Below are 23,261 nucleotides of genomic sequence, written 5' to 3'. Positions count from 1 at the left end.
CAACTCTCCGAACAGAAAAGCGGCCACTTTCTGGAAGGTAGGACATGCGGAGAAGTGAATCCGAGGTGATATTCGGGAGGATAGACGGCGGGGGAGGGGCCTCCGTCGGCCGCTTCTGGCAAGTGATAGAGCCACGGAGCACAAAATCGGAACTTTTAGAAGTCAGCTCCGCTGAGGGATGTCGCTCCGGTGGCTAAGCGGGGGGTGGAACCCTCGTGGGACAGTGTGGTCTCAGGACCCTTGGGGTCACAGAAAGACCGGGGGTGCCTGAGTGCGGCAGAGCTCCCAGGTATCAGAGCGGGGAAGCCGGCTGCAGAGACGGAGCCGAGGCGCGGGGTCTCAGCTCGGGGTTGCCATAAACCGTGATCCGCGGCACAGTCGGGCCACTGCTCCTCCAGCAGGGACCCAACAAGCGGCAGATCCGGGGAGACTCCCCTTCCTCCCGCGGGAGGAGCCGCATGGGAGCGCACCGCAGGGATCTGCTGGGTTTGGAGACTCCACCCGGGGTCAGGTGCCAGATAGAAAGGCGCGGTCACAGGCCGGGTGAGCACAGAGTGCGGCCGGAGACCGGGGAGACGGGAGTGATTGCTTTTCTCTGGGGGCGCACTGAGGAGCGGGGCCCAAGTTCTCGGCTCCTCCGGGGCGGAGACTGGGAGGCCGCCATTTTCACTCTCGGCCTCCAAAGCTGGATGGAAAGCTTGCAGGGAACAAAAGCTCCGGAGAGCAAACCCGAGCAGGTTACTTAGCCCGGACCGGCAAGGGCGGGGCAATTCTGCCTCCGGCAGAGACATTTGGGAACCACGGCAACAGGCCCCTCCCCCAGAAGATCAGCGAGAACAGCCAGCCAAGACCAGGTTCACCAGTCGATGAGAACGGCAGAACTCCAGCGCTAGGGGAATACTGCACATAGAATCCATGGCTTTTTTCCCATGATTCTTTAGTCTTTCAAAGTTTTTTTTAACTGTCTTTTTTTTTTTGAATTTTTCTTTTTCCCTTTTTCAACCAAAATCTTATCAATCCCTTTTTAGAAAATCTTTTTTATTTTTCATTTTTAGAGTCATATTCTATCGCTTCATAGTAGTTACCCTTATTTTTGGTGTATATATATATATATATATATATATGTTGTTCTCTCTTTAAAATTTTGAGATACAGTTTCTTCTAACAGATCAAAATATACCCTAAATCTCTAGTGTATGGCTTTTTTCTAGTCTCCTGCTTGATCACATTCTCTCCCCTTTTTTCTTTTCTTTTCTTTTTTTTTAAATCCTCTTCTTTCTTTTTTCAACCAACTTCTTATCAATTCCTTTTATAAAATCTTTTATAATTTTCATCTTTACAGTCATATTCCATCCCTTCATCGTATTAACCCTTATTTTTGCACATATATAAGTTTTTCTTTCTTTAAAATTTTGGGAGGCACTTTCTTCTAACAGACCAAAATACGCCCAAAATCTAGTGTGTGGCACTGATCTATGCACCAGCCTGATCATATTTGATCATATTCTGTTTGTTTTGTTTTTGTTTGTTTGTTTTTATCTTTTTCTTTTTTCTTTCACTTTCTTTTCCCCCAGTTTCAGGTCTTTTCTGGTTTGTTTAGTGTATATTTTCTGGGGACGTTGTTACCCTGTTAGCATTTCGTTCACTTATTCATCTGTTCTCCTCTGGACAAAATGACAAGACGGAAAAAATCACCTCAACAAAAAGAACAAGAGGCAGTACCAACTGCCAGGGACCTAATCAATACGGACATTAGTACGATGTTGGATCTAGAGTTCAGAATCATCACTTTAAAGATACTAGCTGGGCTTGAAAAAAGCATGCAAGTTATTAGAGAAACCCTTTCTGGAGAAATAAAAGAACTAAAATCTAACCAAGTCGAAATCAAAAAGGCTATTAATGAGGTGCAATAAAAAATGGACACTCTAACTGCTAGGATAAATGAGGCAGAAGAGAGAATTGGTCATATAGAAGACCAAATGATGAAAAATAAAGAAGCTGAGAAAAAGAGAGATAAACAACTACTGGATCACGAGGGCAGAATTCGAGAGATAAGCAATACCATAAGACGAAACAACATTAGAATAATTGGGATCCCAGAAGAAGAAAAAAGAGAGAGAGGGGCAGAAGGTATATTGGAGCAAATTATAGCAGAGACCTTCCCTAATTTGGGGAAGGAAAGAGGCATCAAAATCCAGGAGGCACAGAGAACCCCTCTCAAAATCAATAAAAATAGGTCAACACCCCGACATCTAATAGTAAAACTTATGAGTCTCAGAGACAAAGAGAAAATCCTGAAAGCAGCTCGGGAGAAGAGATCTGTAACCTACAATGGTAGAAACATTAGATTGACAACAGACCTATCCACAGAGACCTGGCAGGCCAGAAAGGACTAGCATGATATATTCAGAGCATTAAATGAGAAAAATATGCAACCAAGAATACTATATCCAGCTAGGCTGTCATTGAAAATAGAAGGAGAGATAAAAAGCTTCCAGGACAAACAAAAACTAAAGGAATTTGCAAACACAAAACCAGCCCTACAAGAAATACTGAAAGGGGTCCTCTAAGCAAAGAGAGAGCCTAAAAGTAACATAGACCAGAAAGGAACACAGACAATATACAGTAACAGTCACCTTACAGGCAATACAATGGCACTAAATTCATATCTTTCAATAGTTACCCTGAATGTAAATGGGCTAAATGCCCCAATCAAAAGACACAGGGTATCAGATTGGATAAAAAAACAAGACCCATCAATATGCTGTCTGCAAGAGACTCATTTTAGACCCAAGGACACCCCCAGATTGAAAGTGAGGGGGTGGAAAACCATTTACCATGCTAATGGACATCAAAAGAAAGCTGGGGTGGCAATCCTTATATCAGACAAACTAGATTTTAAACCAAAGACTGTAATAAGAGATGAGGAAGGACACTATATCCTACTAAAAGGGTCTATCCAACAAGAAGATCTAACAATTGTAAATATCTATGCCCTTAACATGGGAGCAGCCACTTATATAAGCCAATTAATAACAAAAGCAAAGAAACACATTGACAACAATACAATAATAGTGGGGGACTTTAACACCCCCCTCACTGAAATGGACAGATCATCTAAGCAAAAGATCAACAAGGAAATAAAGACTTTAAATGACACACTGGACCAAATGGACTTCACAGATATATTCAGAACATTCCATCCCAAAGCAACAGAATACACATTCTTCTCTAGTGCCCATGGAACAGTCTCCAGAATAGATCACATCCTAGGTCACAAATCAGGTCTCAACCGGTACCAAAAGATTGGGATCATTCCCTGCATATTTTCAGACCACAATGCTTTGAAACTAGAACTCAATCACAAGAGGAAAGTTGGAAAGAACTCAAGTACATGGAGGCTAAAGAGCATCCTATTAAAGAAAGAATGGGTCAACCAGGATAGATAGATAATCTGGAAAAAAATGGATGCATTCCTAGAGATGTATCAACTACCAAAACTGAACCAGGAAGAAATAGAAAACCTGAACAGACCTATAACCACTAAGGAAATTGAAGCAGTCATCAAAAATCTCCCAACAAACAAAAGCCCAGGGCCAGATGGCTTCCCAAGGGAATTCTACCAAACATTTAAAGAAGAATTAATACCTATTCTTCTGAAACTGTTCCAAAAAATAGAAATGGAAGGAAAACTTACAAACTCGTTTTATGAGGCCACCATTACCTTGATCCCAAAACCAGACAAAGACCCCATCAAAAAGGAGAATTACAGACCAATATCCTTGATGAACACGGATGCAAAAATTCTCACCAAAATACTAGCCAATAGGATCCAACAGTACATTAAAAGGATTATTCACCACGACCAAGTGGGATTTATCCCTGGGCTGCAAGGTTGGTTCAACATCCACAAATCAATCAATGGGATACAATACATTAATAAAAGAAAGAACAAGAACAATATGATCCTCTCAATAGATGCAGAAAAAGCATTTGACAAAGTACAGCATTCTTTCTTGATCAAAACTCTTCAGAGTATAGGGATAGAGGGTACGTACCTCAGTATCATAAAAGCCATCTAGGAAAAACCCACAGCGAATATCATTCTCAATGGGGAAAAACTGAGTTTCCCCCTAAGGTCAGGAACACGGCAGGGATGTCCCCTATCACCACTGCTATTCAACATTGTATTAGAAGTCCTAGCCACAGCAATCAGACAACAAAAAGAAATAAAAGGCATCCGAATCGGCAAAGAAGTCAAACTGCCACTCTTTGCAGATGATATGATACTTTACGTGGAAAACCCAAAAGACTCGACCCCAAAACTGCTAGAAGTCATCCAGGAATTCAGTAAAGTGGCAGGATATAAAATCAATGCACAGGAATCAGTGGCATTCCTATACACCAACAACAAGACAGAAGAAAGAGAAATTAAGGAGTCCATCCCATTTACAATTGCACCCAAAACCATAAGATACCTAGGAATAAATCTAACCAAAGAGGCAAAGAATCTGTACTCAGAAAACTATAAAATACTCATGAAAGAATTTGAGGAAGACACAAAGAAATGGAAAAACGTTCCATGCTCATGGATTGGAAGAAAAAATATTGTGAAGATGTCAATGCTACCTAGAGCAATCTACACATTCAATGCAATTCCTATCAAAATACCATCCATTTTTTTCAAAGAAATGGAACAAATAATCCTAAAATTTGTATGGAACCAGAAAAGACCCCGCATAGCCAGAGGAATGTTGAAAAGGAAAAGCAAAGCTGGCGGCATCACAATTCCGGACTTAAGCTCTATTACAAAGCTGTAATCATCAAGAGAGTATGGTACTCACACAAAAACAGACACATAGATCAATGGAACAGAATAGAGAGCCCAGAAATGGACCCTCAACTTTATGGTCAACTAATATTCGACAAAGCAGGAAAGAATGTCCAATGGAAAAAAGACAGTCTCTTCAACAAATGGTGTTGGGAAAATTGGACAGCCACATGCAGAAGAATGAAACTGGACCATTTCCTTACACCACACACAAAAATAGACTCAAAATGGTTGAAAGACCTCAATGTGAGACAGGAGTCCATCAACATCCTAAAGGAGAACACAGGCAGCAACCTCTTCGACCTCAGCCGCAGCAACTTCTTCCTAGAAACATCGCCAAAGGCAAGGGAAGCAAGGGTAAAAATGAACTATTGGGACTTCATCAAGATAAAAAGCTTTTGCACAGCAAAAGAAACAGTCAACAAAACCAAAAGACAACTGACAGAATGGGAGAAGATATTTGCAAATGACATATCAGATAAAGGGCTAGTATCCAAAATCTATAAAGAACTTCTTAAACTCAACACCCACAGAACAAATGATCCAATCAAGAAATGGGCAGAAGACATGAACAGCCATTTTTCCAAAGAAGACATCCAAATGGCCAACAGACACATGAAAAAGTGCTCAGCATTGCTCGGCATCAGGGAAATCCAAATCAAAACCTCAATGAGATACCACCTCACACCAGTCAGAATGGCTAAAATTAACAAGTCAGGAAATGACAGATGTTGGCAGGGATGCAGAGAAAAAGGAACCCTCCTACACTGTTGGTGGGAATGCAAGCTGGTGCAGTCACTCTGCAGAACAGTATGGAGGTTCCTCAGAAAGTTTAAAATAGAGCTACCATACGATCCAGCAATTGCACTACTGGGTATTAACCCCAAAGATAAAAATGTAGGGATCCGAAGGGGTACGTGCACCCCGATGTTTATAGCAGCAATGTCCACAATAGCCAAACTATGGAAAGAGCCAAGATGTCCACCGACAGATGAATGGATAAAGAAGATGTGGTATATACAATGGAATATTATGGAGCCATCAAAAGGAATGAAATCTTGCCATTTGCAACGACGTGGATGGAACTGGAGGGTATTATGCTGAGCGAAATAAGTCAATCAGAGAAAGACATATATCATATGACCTCACTGATATGAGGAATTCTTAATCTCAGGAAACAAACTGAGGGTTACTGGAATGGTGGGGGGTGGGAGGGATGGGGTGGCTGGGTGATAGACATTGGGGGGGGTATGTGCTATGGTAAGTGCTGTGAATTGTGTAAGACTGTTGAATCACAGACCAGAATTTTTGGACTAAAAAGGACTAAAAATGACATGACTTTAGGAAGGCAATGTTTCTTGGTTCAAGAGTACCCTCTCCTTTTGGTATGTAGTAAAGCGCAGCTTATGAAACAAATGGTGCCTTCTTGCTATGCTTGTTGATCTGAATTATGTGCACAGATACTTGAAATGAAGTGACTTCCATTAAACTGGTGGAACAGTTCCACCAGAAGAGTAAATATTGGTAAAGAGAGACTAACTCATAATGCAGAGATTTTATGATCATCTTTCTAAAAAATCCAAATGAGTTAGCTGACAGTTTACCAAATAAGAAAGTTCTTCAAGATGGTTAGTTAGCTAGTTAGCCAAAATTAAAAAAAAAAAAAAAGCCTTCTTATACACCAGTATAGCTATTTGCAAGTTCGATATTTCAGTTAATTCATCGCATTTAATTCTATTTGAGATTTTCTTGTTGTTCATTTGTTTATTTATAGTACGCATTCTGACAGCAGAATGTCAATCTGATGAGAGAAGGGAACTTTTACATCTTATTCATTGCTGTTTCTCGGTTCTTAAACCGGTATCTGACACAGAGAAAGTGGTCAAATAATACTTGTTGAATAAATGAATGAATGGAAAAACCAAAGACTCTATTCACAAGAATATCAAAGGTATAAAATATTTATGAATAAGTCTAAAATACATGAGCGTCTGTGTGATGAATAACACAAATACGGAAATACTAAAAATATAAACATAGAGTTCAATGATTTGTCAAACAGTGAACATCCATGCAACCACCATCCAGGTAAAAAAAAATATAACATTATCTTTACCCCAAAGCCCCCCACTTTGCATCACTTTACAATTTTTACTTTCTTAATCCTCTTCAAAATATAACCAGTATGCTGACTTGCAGTGCTATAGTTTAGTTTTGTCTGCTTTGAAACTTCATATAAATAGAATCATACAGTCTATACTCTTTTGCATTTGGCTGCTTTTCTTCGATGTTGTTTTTGACGCTCATCCATAGCTTGAGTTCTTTCCTTGTCATGGCTGTGTAGCATTTTATTGTGTGAATACACCATAATTTATGTTTATGTTCTACCATCATATGTATCTCTTGGTGCCCATGAATGCACATTTCTGTTAACAATTTTGCTAAACTCACTTTTAAATTCTTATAATGTATGTGTCAATTCCTCTGTGTATGATAATTTTATTTTGGTTCGAGTCTTGAAACTTAATTAATTAATCATTTAATCGCCTTGTCACCTTTGTTGAATTCTCCATTTTTTTCCTATTCTTTCCCTCCAGTCCTGGTTCAATTTTGAATGGGAGCAGGGATAGTGGGCATACTTGTTTCATTTTTGCTTGCAAAGACAAAACTGGTTTTCCATCTCTTTATTTGTCTATTCCTTTCTATCTATAAACTCTACTGAGGGACATGTAAGATGAACATAGTCTTGGCTCAGTATGTGAAGATGACGATTTCTCCCACATGAATGTATCAATTCTAAAGGTTCCAATCTAAATCCCTGGGGAAATTTCCATAGACCTTGGTAAACTGGTGGAAAAGCTCATCTAAAGGAGAGTATGTGCAAGAATTGCCAAGGAATGTTTAGAAAGCACAAACAGTGAGAGAGCTTGCTTGGGCTAGATATGAAGACACATGGTCTTGGTCAGCTGCTGCAGACAGGGGTTCTTGTTCAGGGAGTTTTCTGGGTGAGGAGGAGAGGAGAGGGTTTCCTTGAGAGAAGCAGGACAGGGAAGGGAAACCTGTTCATCAATCATGCGGTCGCAGCTAGAGATTGGATTCACTCTGATCATATGGCTGAAGCTCTGGAGGACAAATTACAGTACAAAATCAGTCCTGTTTTGATGCAAGGGGGCTGTCCTGTCCTTTTATATCATTATGCCAGTGAGTCACAACTGAGGTGTGCCCGGGCCGGGAGTGGCGTGCTGCATGGCTCCCATTTGAATTGTCAGCCAAAACAGCAGCCGGGTGACAGAAGTACCGGCTAGCAGAGGGAATCTGGTTGGGACCCAGCAGCAACCATGACATTATAGGCTTGGGGAAGAAAAGTGTCACATGTTAGTATCAGTCACAGATGTGCAGATGTTGTGCCAAAACTTGGGATGGGGGGGAACCCCGAGTGCTCTGGCTCAGGGCTTAATTATTTTCATGTCCTCACTCAGAAGCGTTGGAACCACTTTTATGGTTTCTAATTATCAGTGTTCTTTTCTACCTTTAGGACTGTTTTGATACTAGGAGGAAGGGGCTGATGAGATAGAAGGTTAGGGAGGGGTCCAATGATTGGAGGCTGTGATGACATTGAAGATTAGGTTTAGGAAGAACAAGAATGAGAATCTATAACCAGAGGGGGGAATTTTGGGGTCCAGTAATTTCCAGTAGGAGCAGTTCCTGGTGGTGACGACACCCAAAGTGTGACCATGTATGTGGATCACAGAGGAGAGGGAAGGGGAGGGTCAGGAAAGTGGGAGATGCTGCCAGCATGGACTGTGAAGATATACAGAGGAGCGGTGGGGTTAGAGCAGACAGGAATAACTTGCATGTGCACAGTTGTGGGTGGGGGGAGATATGGTTGGGGAAAGAAGGGGTAAGTCTCTAAAGGGAACACTGAAGCTGATTGAAGGAAGAAAGGCTTTGGAAGGAGCTAGAGTATGACACTAGGCATGGGGACCTTGCTTCCTGATCCCAAGATATGTGTGGTTGTCCCAGGAAAGACTGTGGAATGTGTGGTCCTCAGGGGAAAGCCAGGCCTCCCCGTGAAAGTGCCTGGTAGAGGAAATGCCTTAGGAAAAAGTGGAGGGCTTGTGGAGGTAGTTGGACCATAGAACAGGGGATCTAGGGTCACAGAGAAAGGAATTAGAAGACGTATACTGATAGGAATGTTCAAACATAGAGCATTACTGCCAACTCAGAGATTTCATACCATTTTAAAAAAACCAACATCTTCATTTCAAGGGCATCCAGGATTGACTCCATAACCAAGTGCTGATTCTTTCCAAATCTTACCCAATTGGTGTATCTCTCAGTGACAATGAGAAAGTAAAATTAATTAACTACTGTTTTGAGTTGCTTAAAGAGCTGTAATCAGAATATTAAAAAACAAGGCAAATTTTAAGTGTTGAGACTGGCACATACATTACCCGTGCCCTTAGAAGGTTCATCACTGAGCTGCTTCCTTCGGCAGACTTGCAGGTGAGAAGGAAGAGCTAAGATGCCCTTCTAAGATTTGTTTCCTGGCAACGATGACAAATTTTCACACCCTTTACCCAAGACTAAAGTTGAGAATAATCCAAGCACTCTTTATTTTTTTTATTTCAATTCAATTTAATTAACATATAGTGTATAATTATTTTCAGAGGTAGAATTCAGTGATTCATCATTTGCATATAACACCCAGTGCTCATTACATCAGGTGCCCTCCTTAATGCCCATCACCCAGATACCTCATCCCCCCCACCAACCTCCCCTCCAGGAACCCTCAGTTTGTTCTCTGTAGTTAAGAGTCTCTATAGTTTGCCTCCCACTCTGTTTTCCTCTTATTTTATTTTTCCTTCCCTTCCCCTTTGTTCATCTGTTTTAGTCCTTAAATTCTACATATGATTGAAATTATATGGTATTTGTCTTTCTCTGATTGACTTATTTCGCTTAGCATATTACCCTCTAGTTCCATCCACACTGTTGCAAATGGCAAGATTTCATTCTTTTTGATGGCTGAGTAATATTCCATTGTACATATATACCACATCTTATTTATCCATTCATCTGTCGATGGACATCTGGGCTCTTTCCATATTTTGGTAATTGTGGACATTGCTACCATAAACATTGGGGTGCATGTGTCCCTTCAAATCACTATGTTTGTATCCTTTGGATAAATACCTAGTAGTAAGCACTGTTTCTTTAATGGACCAGTAGAGATGGTAGGGATGCCTCAGGATTAGCAGGAAAAACTGGAATTTGGAGATGTATTTTTTATTGAGTTTTTTTTTTTTTGAAATAGTGTTGTTTTCCTGAAATCGGTGAGCTTGTTGGATGTTTATGAGTTATTGGTCCTTAGCCCAGTGTTTGGTACATAGTGGACTCTCACCAAGTGTTTACAGAGTCAACTAAAATGAGGGATTTCATAATTCATGGAAAGAATGCTTGAGAACAAGAGTGGTGTGTGTGTGGGGGGGGGGGGAGGGGGGGTGGCTAGCTGTCTGCCCAAACTTTTCTCACTACTTCTTCTGCTTCTTTTCTAGCAAGATAGTTTTCTTTCATTCTTCTTTGCATTTGACATCTCAAAATAATGCAACTGCTAAGTTAACTTTATTGCAGAGACTGGGCTTGTCAGGACGTAGCCCTGCTCATCCATGGTAAGTAAAGTATTCATTAAATCAGATCTTCATCAGGCTATAAGCCTATAAGCCAGTGGTTTCCAACCTTGGCTGGGGTGATAAAAATTCTGATATCTGATTCTCATCCTAGAAAATGCTCACTTAAGTTGTCTGGGCAACCTTTTTATTTGTATCTAAGATGGAGAAACAGTGTTCTGAACAATTCTTTCCAGAGGATCCCCAAGATCATTGGGGATGAAGGCCCTTTCACAGTCTCTCCACCTGGGTCAAAATTCATTTGACTCAGCCACTTGGGTCCTGGGTTGAGCTCCTGCTTTTAGTCTTATTTTCCTGTCTGGTTGATTTTTATCTTTTTATGCTTGGGCCTCCAAAATCTTTTGTAAGGGATTTTGGAGAAGTTAGAATTTAAACTCTATTCTTCTATGTCTTAAGGTGCACCCTTTTTGAGTTCACAGAACAATTACTGACAACAAGTGCATAACTTCATGGCCACGAGTGGAAGAAATAGGAAATCCGATCCTCAGTTTTGTCAAAAACCTTGCATGTTAATTTTTATTAGGGAAATAGTCATTGAGAAACCAAAGGTTGTTTCGCTGGAAATGCAACGATAATGACTAGGGAGAGGCGGAGAGAGCGCTATAAATTAAAGATCTCAACAACTCATGTTACACATGCTTCCTGGTTCTTTGCCCAGCCACCTCTGTCTCCAAAAACCAGGTAAGTTTTTCCTTCGGCTTCAACTTAAGACTTCTGTTTTTTAAGAACACTGATGTTTGTTGATTTGAAAGAAGTACTTTTGTTATGCATAGTTTTCCTTGGGCTGGTTTTATTTAATACAGAGCCTACACAGCCATGTAGTGACAATGTATCATCATCTTGTTTGACAGTAAGTTAATTCATTTTATTTCTCAGTTAACTTGCAAGGAATCCCTGCAAGGCAACTTGGGGTTGAAATGGAAGTTTTAACAGCAGATGTAGAATGCCTTAGCAGGGATGGGCCCTTGATGGCCAAACCCCTTCAAAGTATTTAGGCTTGCAAAAAATTTTATTCTGCATTAATTAATCTCATTCTTGTTTTAGGATTTTTCTGGAAGCCTTTATAAACTAGTTATAACATAGCTGCTGGGGAGGAAGATATAAAATGTGTCTTATTTGCTTATTTTGGTAAATATTAATTGCTCTTAAAAATTATTTCTTTTTGTGTGAGATAACAAAAGTAACATGAACTCATGGTATGAGCCTGAAACAATATAGAAAAGTGTAGAAAAGAAAACGCTCTCTCCCCTACTTAATAATCCATGGCAAAGAGATATATCTTTGCCCTTCAGGGAAAACTCAGCGCCGAGTCAAGTTTTCATGCAGTTAGGGATCGGGGTTTAAGAGAATTAATGTATCCGGCCACTCGCTGCACTAGATCTCGAATCAGTTGAGAAATAGAAAGTATCAGAGAAGGAGCAGCTGTTGGCTTTATTATTTTAAGGCTGGAACACTGCTTGGACCTGAGGTCAGCAGGGATTCCTAGGCCTTCCCCTGGCCTGATCATGGGCCAGCAGCCGGACAGCTAGACAGGAACAGGCAAGGACTGGGCCTGCCGGGGGAAGATTGGCACAGGACGAGGCAGTGGGCAGATACAGGCAGGCTCTAGCAGAGGACAAGAGAGAAGGAAACCATTTAGGCATTAACCCCACTGCCTGGGGAAATGAGAACAGAAACACCGTATGCTGCTGGATTGATTCATGTCTCCTGTCCAGAGAAGGCCAAGAAAAGGGGGAGAAGCAGACAGCAGTGAGCTTTCCCTGGGCGGGTGACAATCTCTATTTTCTGAATCAATGCAGGGAGAGGAAGAGAAGCAGGAAGGGCTCCTGTGACATAAAGGAATTCAAACAAGTGAAATGTTCTCGTTTGGTTTTGATTGTTGTTGTTGTTCTAGATCTTGCTGGAATCTTCATGGATTCACCCGCTGCAGCATACACTCAGTTTGGGTTTAATCTCTTCCAAAAGCTGAATAAAATACATGATGGCAACATCTTCTTTTCCCCTGTGGGCATTTCAACTGCCATTGGCATGCTCGCCCTGGAGGCCCGAGGAGCCACCGCGGTCCAGTTACAGAAGGTAAGGAGCCTCCTCTTGCTGTCCAGCACGGGCTCGTCTCTGGGGGCTGCCCTCCAGCGTTACCCTGAAGTGGGGCCGGGAAACAGAGAATGCATATGAAGACACAGAGCAATTTCAGATCTGTCAGGGAAGTCCTCCTCCTTCTCCAAATATCGCCATGCCATCTGCTTCTTGGTGCTTGAAATTCCTTTGAGTGGGGGCTGAATGGACTTGTCCAAAGTCATTAACTTCATAATTAAAGATAGAGCATGAAGAACAGAACATACTGGAAGAAGTTGCATAATCCCCACTAGGCTATAAATGACACATCAAAGATCAGTACACGAATGGCTAAACCACTGTAGGTGAGATCAATGGGCAGTTGAGACCTTTGCATGATTTTGCAAAGGAGAGACATGTTACCTGTTTGCCACTGAGGTTTCTTAAACATTTTACTGATTCTGTGTGAGGGTTTCTCTATTCTGACCACAACCATACTATTTTCTGTCCCTTCCAGATGCTTTTCTCTGAAAAAGATGCAGAGAGCTCAAGAATCAAGACCGAGGAAAAAATGGTGAGGAGACAGGTGTTGCAACCTTCAGGATGGCTGCTTTGTTGATGTGGGCTCCCTGGGAAAATGTGTAGGAGAGCTAATAGTTCATACTTATTTTTAGGCAATTGCAATCACCGCAGCCAAGTAGGGTTGCTAGTATTATATAATAATAAACCCTTAATATTAAGAGGAGACTTTTCAAAAAAGATGTATTTATCTACTTTAGAGAGGGGGAGAGAGAGCACGAGCCAGGGGAGAGGGAGAGGGAGGGAAAGAACCTCCCAAGCGGGGCGTGATCTCAGGATTCTGAGATCATGACCCGAGCTGAAACTAAGGGTCAGACGCTCAACCGACTGAGCCACCCACACACCCCGAGGAGACTTTAACTTTAAAGCACATTGACCACTCTGATGTAGGTGCCCAGAGACTGAAAAGTCCCTGTGGCAGAGTGAATGGGTTTAGGAGTTAAACAGATTTGAGTTCAAATCCTGACTCAGTCACGTAACAGCCATGCTACTTTGGGCAAGTTATTTTCTTTGAGCCTCCATGAAGTGTCCAGTGGGGCATCTGGAACACATTGGTGACTCACCCAGTAGTAATGGCGGTGGTAGTAGGCAATACTATTACTACGTTCCATTTTTATTTTAAGCCCCCTTGCTGATACTTTATTTTAAAAATATATTAGCACAGGACCACTGACTTCTTAGGGTCTCTTCCAGCTCTAGGGTTGTAGTATTCCTTGGCTAAAGGACAATCTGCTCAAACATGGGGAAGTTCATAGGTCAGGGCTAGCATCTGGAGATGGTTAGAACTCTCAGGAGGGGCACATCTGCCTGACAGTAGTCATAGCTCAGTCCCAGACGCTCATAAAATCATGGCTCCAATCACCCAGCAATATGAGCTGTTCATTTCACAATCCCACATGGTCAGGTTGTCTGGTTGGCTCAGTGGCGTATGTGGAGAGTCAGGCTTCCTCACGAAGTTTGTGCAACAGCGTTGGGTCAGACAGCTCCTCCACTGTCCACTCAATCAAGGAGCACCGTTGCTTTCAGAGCCTTCTCCCTCCCAAGCATAGTAGCCTGTACTGTACAGAATCTTTGTGGGAATTAGAAAAAAGGACACCCCCTTGGACAGGTGCCCACTCCTGGCTTGGTGATGGGGATGAGGACTGAATTTCAGCTTTGTGCAGGGCACAACGTGTACGGCTCTGCATAGCAGCTCTGTCCATACCTCAGGACTTTTCTGTGAGTCACGGAGGTATGAAGAAGAATAGAATTACTGACTGAAAGGATATTAGGACTGGGGCCTGTCTTGGAGGCCGTCTATTCTGATCTCCTTTCTTTTTTTTTTTTTTTAAAGATTTTATTTATTTATTTAACAGAGAGATAGAGAGCACAAGTAGGCAGAGAGGAAGGCAGAGGGAGAGGGAGAAGCAGGCTCTCCGCTGAGCAGGGAACCTGATGTGGGACTTGATCCCAGGACCCTGTGATCATGACCTGAGCCAAAGGCGGCCGCTTAACCGACTGAGCCACCCAGGCGCTCCTAATCTCCTTGCTTAATCGATGAGAAAACAGATGAGTAGAATGAGCTGCCCAAAGACATGCCAGATGTACATTTGATTATCACATGAATTCAGGGTATTCTGAACCTTGCTTTTAAAAATTGAATTGCAAGATTTTAGTGTGAGGTCTTGATGATTTCAAGAGTTGTTGAAGGAAAACTGCTTTACTACTCACAACACTTCTGACACCAAATGTGGGTTTTTCCCCCTCATGTTAAACAATTGTGACATTAACTGCCTGGAGTCAGAGCAGACCCCAAACATTAAGGGCTGCATTCCACGAGACTTGCCCTACTTCAGATGCCAATTGCAAGGAAGTGAATTCCCAAATCACCCACACTTCTGTCCAACTTGGCTACAAATCAGAGGATCCTATTACCTCCTACTTAGGTTTGATAATTTGCTATAATGGCCCACAGAACTCAGGGAAACACTAGTTTACTGTAAAGGATGCAAATGAACAGCCAGATGAAGAGATATATAGGGTGAGGTCTCAAATTGTCCCAAGAGCAAGAGCTTCTGTCACTGTGGACTTTGGAGTGCACCACCCCCCTAGCACATGGATGTGTTCACCAACCCAGAAGCTCATTAAACACTGTAGTTCAGGAAATTTTATGAAAGCTTTATCATATAGGCATGATCAACTATTAGCTCTATCTCCAGCCCCTCTCCTTTCCCTGGAGAATGGGAGATGGGGCTGAAAATTCTAAGCTTTTAATTATGGTTTGGTCTTTTCCGGAAACCAGCCCCCACCTTGAAGCTGTTCAGGATCCCACCGATAGTTGTTTCATTAGAACAAAAGATGCTCCTATACCAGGAAATTCCAATGGATTTAGGAGTTCTGTGTCAGGAACTGGGATCAAAGAGCAAATATTAAAACAAAAGATGCTCCTGGTACCCCTATCACTCAGCAAATTACAAGGCTTATGAGCTCTGTTAGGAATTGGAGAAAGAAACCAAATATACATTTTTTTTTTTATGTCACAGATGTAAAATATCTTGTTAATTTTTATATGTTATTTTTGTTGAAATAATTTATAATACTTAATATATAGTTATGTATTATAGTTACATTGAAATGATGTTTTAGATAGATTTGGTTTGGTAAAATATAATATTAAATTTCATTTCATCTGTTTCTTTTTACTTTTAAGAATGTAGTTACTAGAAAATTTAAGATTATATATATGTGGTTCACATGCATTATATTTCTATGGGACATTACTGGTCTATAGTACATATGTGGGAGGTAGGGCTTATGTATGTTTGACTTCATTAAATATTAACCAATTGTTTGCCAAAGGGATTATACCAATATCTATTCCACTTAGCAGTGTACATTGGCCCATTTCATACTGTTGTACAGAGAGAGTGGGACCTGACCCCACTGGCCTTGAAATCCCCAGTCATTGATATTCATGTGCAGTTGACACTTGAATAAAATGGGGTTGAATGGCACAGGTCCACTTAGATGAGGATTTTCTTTGGATAAATAGAACACAGTACTGTAAAGGTATTTTCTCTTCCTTATGATTTTCCTAATAACATTTGCTTTTCTTAAGCTTACTTCATTGTAAGAATACAGCACATAATATATATATAACATATATCTTGTTTTGATTTTGAAGATTGACAAGACAGAAGAGATACATCACCAATTCCAAGAGTTTTTGGATGAGATAGGCAAACCCACTAATGATTATGAACTAAAAATAGCCAACAGGCTATTTGGAGAAAAGACATACCTCTTCCTTCAAGTAAGTTTTGCTGAGTCCACCACATCTGTGAGTGGTATTAATGAATGGCCAATGGCCCTTTTAGGACGGTGGGTCCTGGAGGCACGCTGCCTAAGCTGACTCTCTGGCTCAGCCCACATCACTGGGTGTGTTCCCCTGCCTGTTCTCCAGACATCCAGACCCTTTGGGAGCTTCTTTTTAATTCTGGCAGTCTAATTCTGAGTTTTGCCTTAAGCCTATTGCACCTGCAAAAAATGGGCATGGAAGTACTCAAAGTGATTTGCCCAGGTCCTAAAATTCCCTGCTAACAATATTAGTCATCTTAATGTAGAGACACATTTATTTAGAGATGTAGGAAATGGATAGATTGAATTTTCATCCTCTTTCTATTCCTTCTCTGTTCCTCCTAAAGAAATACTTAGATTATGTGGAAAAATATTACCATGCTTCTCTGGAACCTGTTGATTTTGTAAATGCAGCAGATGAAAGTCGAAAGAAGATTAATTCCTGGGTCGAAAGCCGAACAAATGGTAGAGTATGGATTGGTCATTTAACAGAAAACACTTCTTGAGTACCTGCTCTGAGAGGAGACCTGAGCTTGACACTGCATGTGGGACCAGGGTGCACAAGCTTTTGGGGGGTGCAGACTTGAGATAAGTTTTTCAGGGTTAGAAGGGCAGCGCTGGGCATGAGGAGTGGGAAAAGATACTAGAGCTGGTGGAATGGTCTCAGCAAATGGGAGAGAGCCAAGGGGCACCAGAGAGGGACCACAGGAAGCCACCTTCATGGAGAAACATAGTGGAGACGGACTTGCACATGACTGTGGTTCACGATATCTTTGGGGCTCCTGAAACTGGACTGATGTCTCTGTTGGGTTCACATCTTTTCCTTTATATCAGATCTTTCCTTTCTGAGTCTGGGTCCATAAGTGGAAATGTCACAGAGTGGTTCCTTTCTCTTTGTCAAGTGAGAAACATTCAGGCTCCTCCCATTAAGACCTGTTACTACCTACAGCTGGGGCTGCCCAGGCTTCAGCTCCACTTGAGCGTCATGCAGGCGTGATGACAACTTTCAGCCCCATCCACAGCAGAGAACTTGACAGGGCCCTCACTTCATCCTCCCTCCTTGTCCCCTAGTAGGAGGCAAACGCACAGGAAATACCAGACAGGACTATTAATATGGAAATACACTTTGGGGAGCAATAGCTGATACTTTAGTGTTAGAGTTTCAGAAATACATTTTTTTTTTAATTCCACTTATCAGGAAGACATTATTATTTCACAATGCATTTTTTGGTCTTCATACTTAGTCCAAAAAATGAAATAAAATTTGGAAGAGCAGGAAAAAAGAGGGCCTATCAAAGGGCTGATTGAAGGCAGTATTCAGTGTGGGATAGGCTAAACCCAGAGACAAAAACATTAGCTCCTTTTCCAATAATATAAAAATCTCTAAGTTTTGGGTGGTAACTATATCAAATGGGTAAAAATAATAACAGCTAACACTTACTGAATGCTTCTTATGAGCCAGATAACATTATAAGTGTTTTACACATATTAAGTCATCTACTCCTTGCAATAACTCTATGAGGCAGGTTTTATTCCTGTTTTACAGATTTGGAAACTGAGGCACAGTGAGCTTAAATAACTTGCCCGAGATTCCTCAACCCGTAAGAGGCAAAACTGGATGCTCACAGAGGCAATCTGATCTCAGAGCTTGAACTCTTAACCATCACACCTCAATTTATCCAATGGGATAAACAGGCGATGGGCAAAGTGAGAACCTCCCTACGATTCTGCCAGCAAACCTTTTGTCGGCAAGGCCTTCAGGTGCTGACCTGGCTGAGTTTTTAATGATGAGTCAAGTCCATCTGCATCGTATCTGCCATGCATAGCACGTGTGGTTTTGAAGATAGGCCAATTTTGTTGTTGTTGTTTGTTTGCAGAAAAAATCAAGGACCTGTTTCCAGATGGTTCTCTAAACAGCTTCACCAAGCTGGTGCTGGTGAACATAGTTTATTTTAAAGGGCAATGGGACAGGGAGTTTAAGAAAGAAAATACCAAGGAGGAGGAATTTTGGCTGAATAAGGTATGGTCCTTAATTTATTTATGTGATGCGTTTACACATGGAATATAACATCTAAAGTCATATTTGAGCAAATGTCCATGGTAGATAGCAAAGTTGACTCTGAGGCTCTGATCTTTAGCATTGTTTTGTGTTGAGCTAATTACTTTGGTGAGCTAACTTGGTTGTCTTATGCCTCTTTTGACATGGCATGCTCTGGTGCTTTGTTGCAGAGTACAAGCAAATCTGTGCCGATGATGACCCAGTGCCATTCCTTTAGCTTCACTTTCCTGGAGGACTTGCAAGCCCAAATCCTGGGGATTCCATATAAGAACAACGACCTAAGCATGTTTGTGTTGCTGCCCAATGACATAGATGGTCTGGAGAAGGTAAAACCTTGCATCTCCCCCAATCTTGCTTTCATTTCCTGAGGCTCTGCGTCCCAAAGCTGGTTTCTGGGTAAGCCTGGAAACAGGGCTTCTGTTAGGGAGCGGGTGTCTGGCAGTGCCAAGCAGAAAATATTTCTCATTCTGTGCAGCAACTATAGATGGATGTCTAAAGAGGAACATTAGATGATATCAGGTTTATTGAAAACAACCAATAACTAAAATATTTGGGGATGAGCTAAAATGAACATTTAAGGTCATATGGGAGTTCTAAAGATCAGCCACCATTCTGAGAAATGGTATGATCTCTATGGTTGATCTCTATTTCTTTCTCCCAGAAAATTGCATCTGCACATACAGCAAATTTTGCATCCTGTTCAGCAGGCTATTAGACCTCCTGAATTTCTTTCTTGGGCCTTTAATTTCTTTTTAAAGATTTTATTTTTTTTGGAGCAGTTTTAGGTTTACAGCAAAATCGAGAGAAAGGTACAGAGATTTCCCATGTATCCCCTGGCCCTACACATACACAGCTTCCCTCATAATCAACATCACTTAACAGAATGGTAATTTTTTTTTTTTAAAGCAAGGATGAACCTACATCGACACATAATAATCATCCCAAATCCATAAGACCCTTAATCTTGAACCCCTTGACTTAGTCCCTTTGATTTAAACTTAGACTAAGATATCTCCTAGAATGGATCCAGTACATGGAAGTACTCAGTAAATGATAGATATTATATTATTATAATACTAGATTGTGTTCTGCTGCTGTGAAACATCTCTAGTAGCATCATACATTGGAAAACTTTGGGACGGCAAAATGGCGATATGTATGAAAGCTTTAAGAATATTCATACTCTGACCCCCAAATCCCAGTTGTGGGGATTGCCTTAGAGAAATAATTCAAAAGAAAAAAATTGCCTTTCTGAGTGAAATCAGTAATTTCTGCATTAAATACACTAGGATACATAGTTTGAAATTCATCATCATCATCATAATGGTTATTTTGGGATCCACAGTATCTATCAGCATCTATCATGCTGGATACATACGAGATGACTGTAAAGTGAATGGATGAATATTTGGCAAAATTTATCAGCTCGATGGACTTATTATCTATCAGTTTGAAGATATTCAGGAGAGATACAGATTTGTGAAAAAGTTTACATTAAAACAAGTAACATGGACATTCACTGTGATTGCAACTATGTAAATATATATATTATATAATATAAATTATATTAATTATAGCATTTTGATTATATATAATTCATATAAATATACAACTTAATATATATAAATTATATATCATATATTCATAAAAGACTACAGGGGAATAGTAAAAAATGATATGTATTAGATGGATAGAATAAGAACTTATTTCTCATCTTTAAAGATTCATTTAATACTATTGAGTTTTCACATATACACAGATAATTAAATAAAGAAGTATAAGACAAGTGCCTGCTATATAAAGACAAGAGTCTAGTGAAATAAAATTTCTACTTTTATTCATTATTAAAATAATTTCTAAGTGATACAAATCAGTGTTATAGTGTTTCAGCTTTGCATTGATAACCGTACCACCTTCCCCTCCTTTTTTTCTTAATAGGTTATAGATCAAATAACTCCAGAAAAACTAATAGAGTGGACGAGCCCAGGGCATATGGAAGAAAGGAACGTGACCTTGCACTTGCCCCGGTTTGAAGTGGAGGATGGTTACGATCTGGAGGCTGTCTTGGCAGCCATGGGGATGCGAGAAGCCTTCAGCGTGTGCAGAGCTGACTATCCCGGGATGTCCTCACCCTTCAGGCTGCATGCGCACAAGTTCCTACACAGGTCCTTCATGGTGGTAAACGAGGAAGGCACTGAGTCTTCGGCAGCCACCAGTGTGGGCTTCGCCCTCACCTCAGCCCCGGGTTGTGAACATTTTCATTGCAATTACCCTTTCCTGTTCTTCATCAAGCACCGGGAGTCCAACAGCATCCTCTTCTTTGGTAGATTTTCTTCTCCTTAGGATAGTCATTGCAGACAACCAGTGTTGGAGTATTATTAAGACTATGGAAATAGCCCAGTCTTTAAAAAAAAATTGTTTTACTTGCTTGCATTCCAATCTTACCATCAGAATCAATGATTTAATGACTGTAATAGGGTGTGTTATGTTTATAATTCTCCTTCAAAGTAAAATGTCCTTTTGTTTGTGCCACATATAAAGTGAGTTAAATCAAGGCTCATTAGTAATCTGTTGATTTCTTCTGAAAGTAAATCAACCTCTTGTAGTTTTGTGCACTGATGGCAAGAAACAGACTCTTCAGTAAAGACTATGGATTAGTGTTTCTGGGAGTTGCTCTAGTTCTAATAGCGTGATATAATACACAAATAAAATAAAACAATAATTTACTCAATTGACATGTTATTTTTTTTCTTTCTCAGAAGAGAGTGTGGCCAACTGCGTAGAATTTAGACGCACATTAGCAAAACATAAATTAAAGCTTAAAGTTAAAACAAAATAAAACAGGTATCAGACAAAGAGGATTCCCATATTTTCACCCTCTCTTCTAATGGAGTGTCTTATCTGTTGTCAGTTGTGTAAGTAAGCATTTTGATATTGTGAAACAAATGTGATTTTGAGAAGCTAAATATTGTAGCTGATCACTATTTGTACCCTGTCACTTTTTAAAGTGACAGTAAATATCTGGAATGACTTTTAGAAGAGTGTTTTCTTTCTTTTTTGCCCATTTACGTATTTCTGGTTATTTTGCAAGTGAGCTGTGGGCACTACAAAAGAGTATTTTCTTGAAGATGCTGTTTGAGAGGCTCTCAATCTATTGCCCATGCTCTTTATTATGGGCCTATCTACTTTTATTTTTTCAGTTTTTAACAAGATCCCATTGCTGACTTATTTTTTAACAGCTCCTTTGAGCTATAATTTACCTACCATAAAACTGACACATTGTAAGTTTACAATTCAATGATTTTTGTTAAACTTCTACAGTTGGGCATCTATCACCACAATCCAGTTTTGGAACACTTCCATCATCCTAAAAAGTTTTCCTTATGCCTGTTCCCACCCCCAGTCCCGGGCAACTATTGATTTGTTTTCTGTCTTTATAAACTTTTCTTTGACATTTCATATAAATGGAATAATAAAATATGTAGTTTTTTGCATCTGGCTTCTTTCACTTGGCATAATGTTGTCAAGCTTCATCCAAGTTATAGCATGAATCAATACTTCATTCTTTTTATGGTTGAGTAATATTCTATTACATGGATATTTCAGATTTTATTTATTCATTCATCAACTGATGAACATTTATATTGTTTCTACTTTTTGGCTTTTATGAATAATGCTGCTATGAACATTTTGTATACAAGTTTTGTGTGGACATATATTTCCATTTCTCTTGGTATATACCAACGAATGGGATTGCTGGGTCATATGGTGTCTTTGTGTTTGTCATTTTGAGGAACAGCCAAATTGTTTCCCAGAGTAGCTGCAACCATTTTACAATCCCATAGCAATGTATGAGGGTACCAATTTCTACTCATCCTTGCCAATACTTGGTATAGCCTGTTTTTAAAATTTCAGCTGTCCTATGGTTGCAAAATAATATCTCATAGTTTAATGGTGTCTTTTGAAGTGCAAGTAGGGTCTAACATATCAATATTATCTTTGAAGGATAATGCTTTTGGTGTGTTTGAGAACTCTTTCCCTAATCCAAGTTTACAAAGATTTCCCACCTGCTTTCTTCTAGAAGTTTCACAGTTTTAACCCTTCCATTTAAATCCATGGTCCATTTGTGTGTGTGTGTGTGGAGGGGGCAAGGTTAAGGGTCTAAGTTATGATTTTTTTGACTATGGGTACATAATTATCACAGTATCATTTATTAAAAAGACAACCCTTTCTGCTCTGAATTGTCTTGGTACCTTTATAAAAATTAATTAACCATAAATATAAGGTTTTATGTCTGGGGTCTCAATTTTGTTCTATTGAACTACATACCTACTGAAAATGACAATACCACAATGTCTTGATTGCTGTAATTTTGTAATATGTTTTGAAATCAGGGAGTAAATACTTTGTTCTCTTCAGAATTGTTTTGGTTATACTAGGTCTTCTGCATTTTCATATAAAATTTAGAATCAGCTTGTCAATTTATTTAAAAAGCTATTGGGATTTTGATAGGAATGGCATTAAACTTATGGACCAATTTGCTCAATATTGAGTTTTCCAATCCATGAACATCAAATATCTCTCCATTTATTTAGTAATTTCCTTTCTTTCAGCAATATTTGATAGATTCAAGTGTACCCATCTTTTTTTCACGGAATTTAGACAATTCTTGATGCTATTGTGAATGGAATTATTTTCTTAATTTTTGTATCAA

At 40.1% G+C, this 23,261-nt stretch overlaps 1 protein-coding gene across 1 annotated transcript; it reads left to right on the top strand.

The window, feature by feature from the left end:
• Positions 1-10,884: 10,884 nt before the first annotated feature.
• SERPINB13 (serpin family B member 13) lies at positions 10,885-22,247 on the top strand. Its single transcript, XM_036117214.2, has 8 exons — positions 10,885-11,199; positions 12,413-12,594; positions 13,091-13,147; positions 16,316-16,444; positions 16,836-16,953; positions 18,366-18,508; positions 18,718-18,873; positions 20,486-22,247. The coding sequence occupies exons 1-8, from the start codon at positions 11,145-11,147 to the stop codon at positions 20,888-20,890; spliced, it is 1,245 nt and encodes a 414-aa protein (XP_035973107.1). The 5' UTR covers positions 10,885-11,144; the 3' UTR covers positions 20,891-22,247.
• The last annotated feature ends 1,014 nt before the right edge of the window (positions 22,248-23,261 follow it).

The sequence above is a fragment of the Halichoerus grypus genome, chromosome 13 (genome assembly GCF_964656455.1).
Source record: "Halichoerus grypus chromosome 13, mHalGry1.hap1.1, whole genome shotgun sequence".
Lineage (NCBI taxonomy): Eukaryota > Metazoa > Chordata > Mammalia > Carnivora > Phocidae > Halichoerus > Halichoerus grypus.
This window is presented reverse-complemented; position numbering and strand designations above follow the sequence as displayed.

Coding starts and splice junctions, on each gene's coding strand:
- SERPINB13 (XM_036117214.2), top strand. CDS start 11,145: ATGTTACACATGCTTCCTGGTTCTTTGCCCAGCCACCTCTGTCTCCAA. Junction 16,445..16,835: donor AGACATACCTCTTCCTTCAA/GTAAGTTTTGCT, acceptor TTCCTCCTAAAG/AAATACTTAGATTATGTGGA. Junction 16,954..18,365: donor GGTCGAAAGCCGAACAAATG/GTAGAGTATGGA, acceptor GTTTGTTTGCAG/AAAAAATCAAGGACCTGTTT.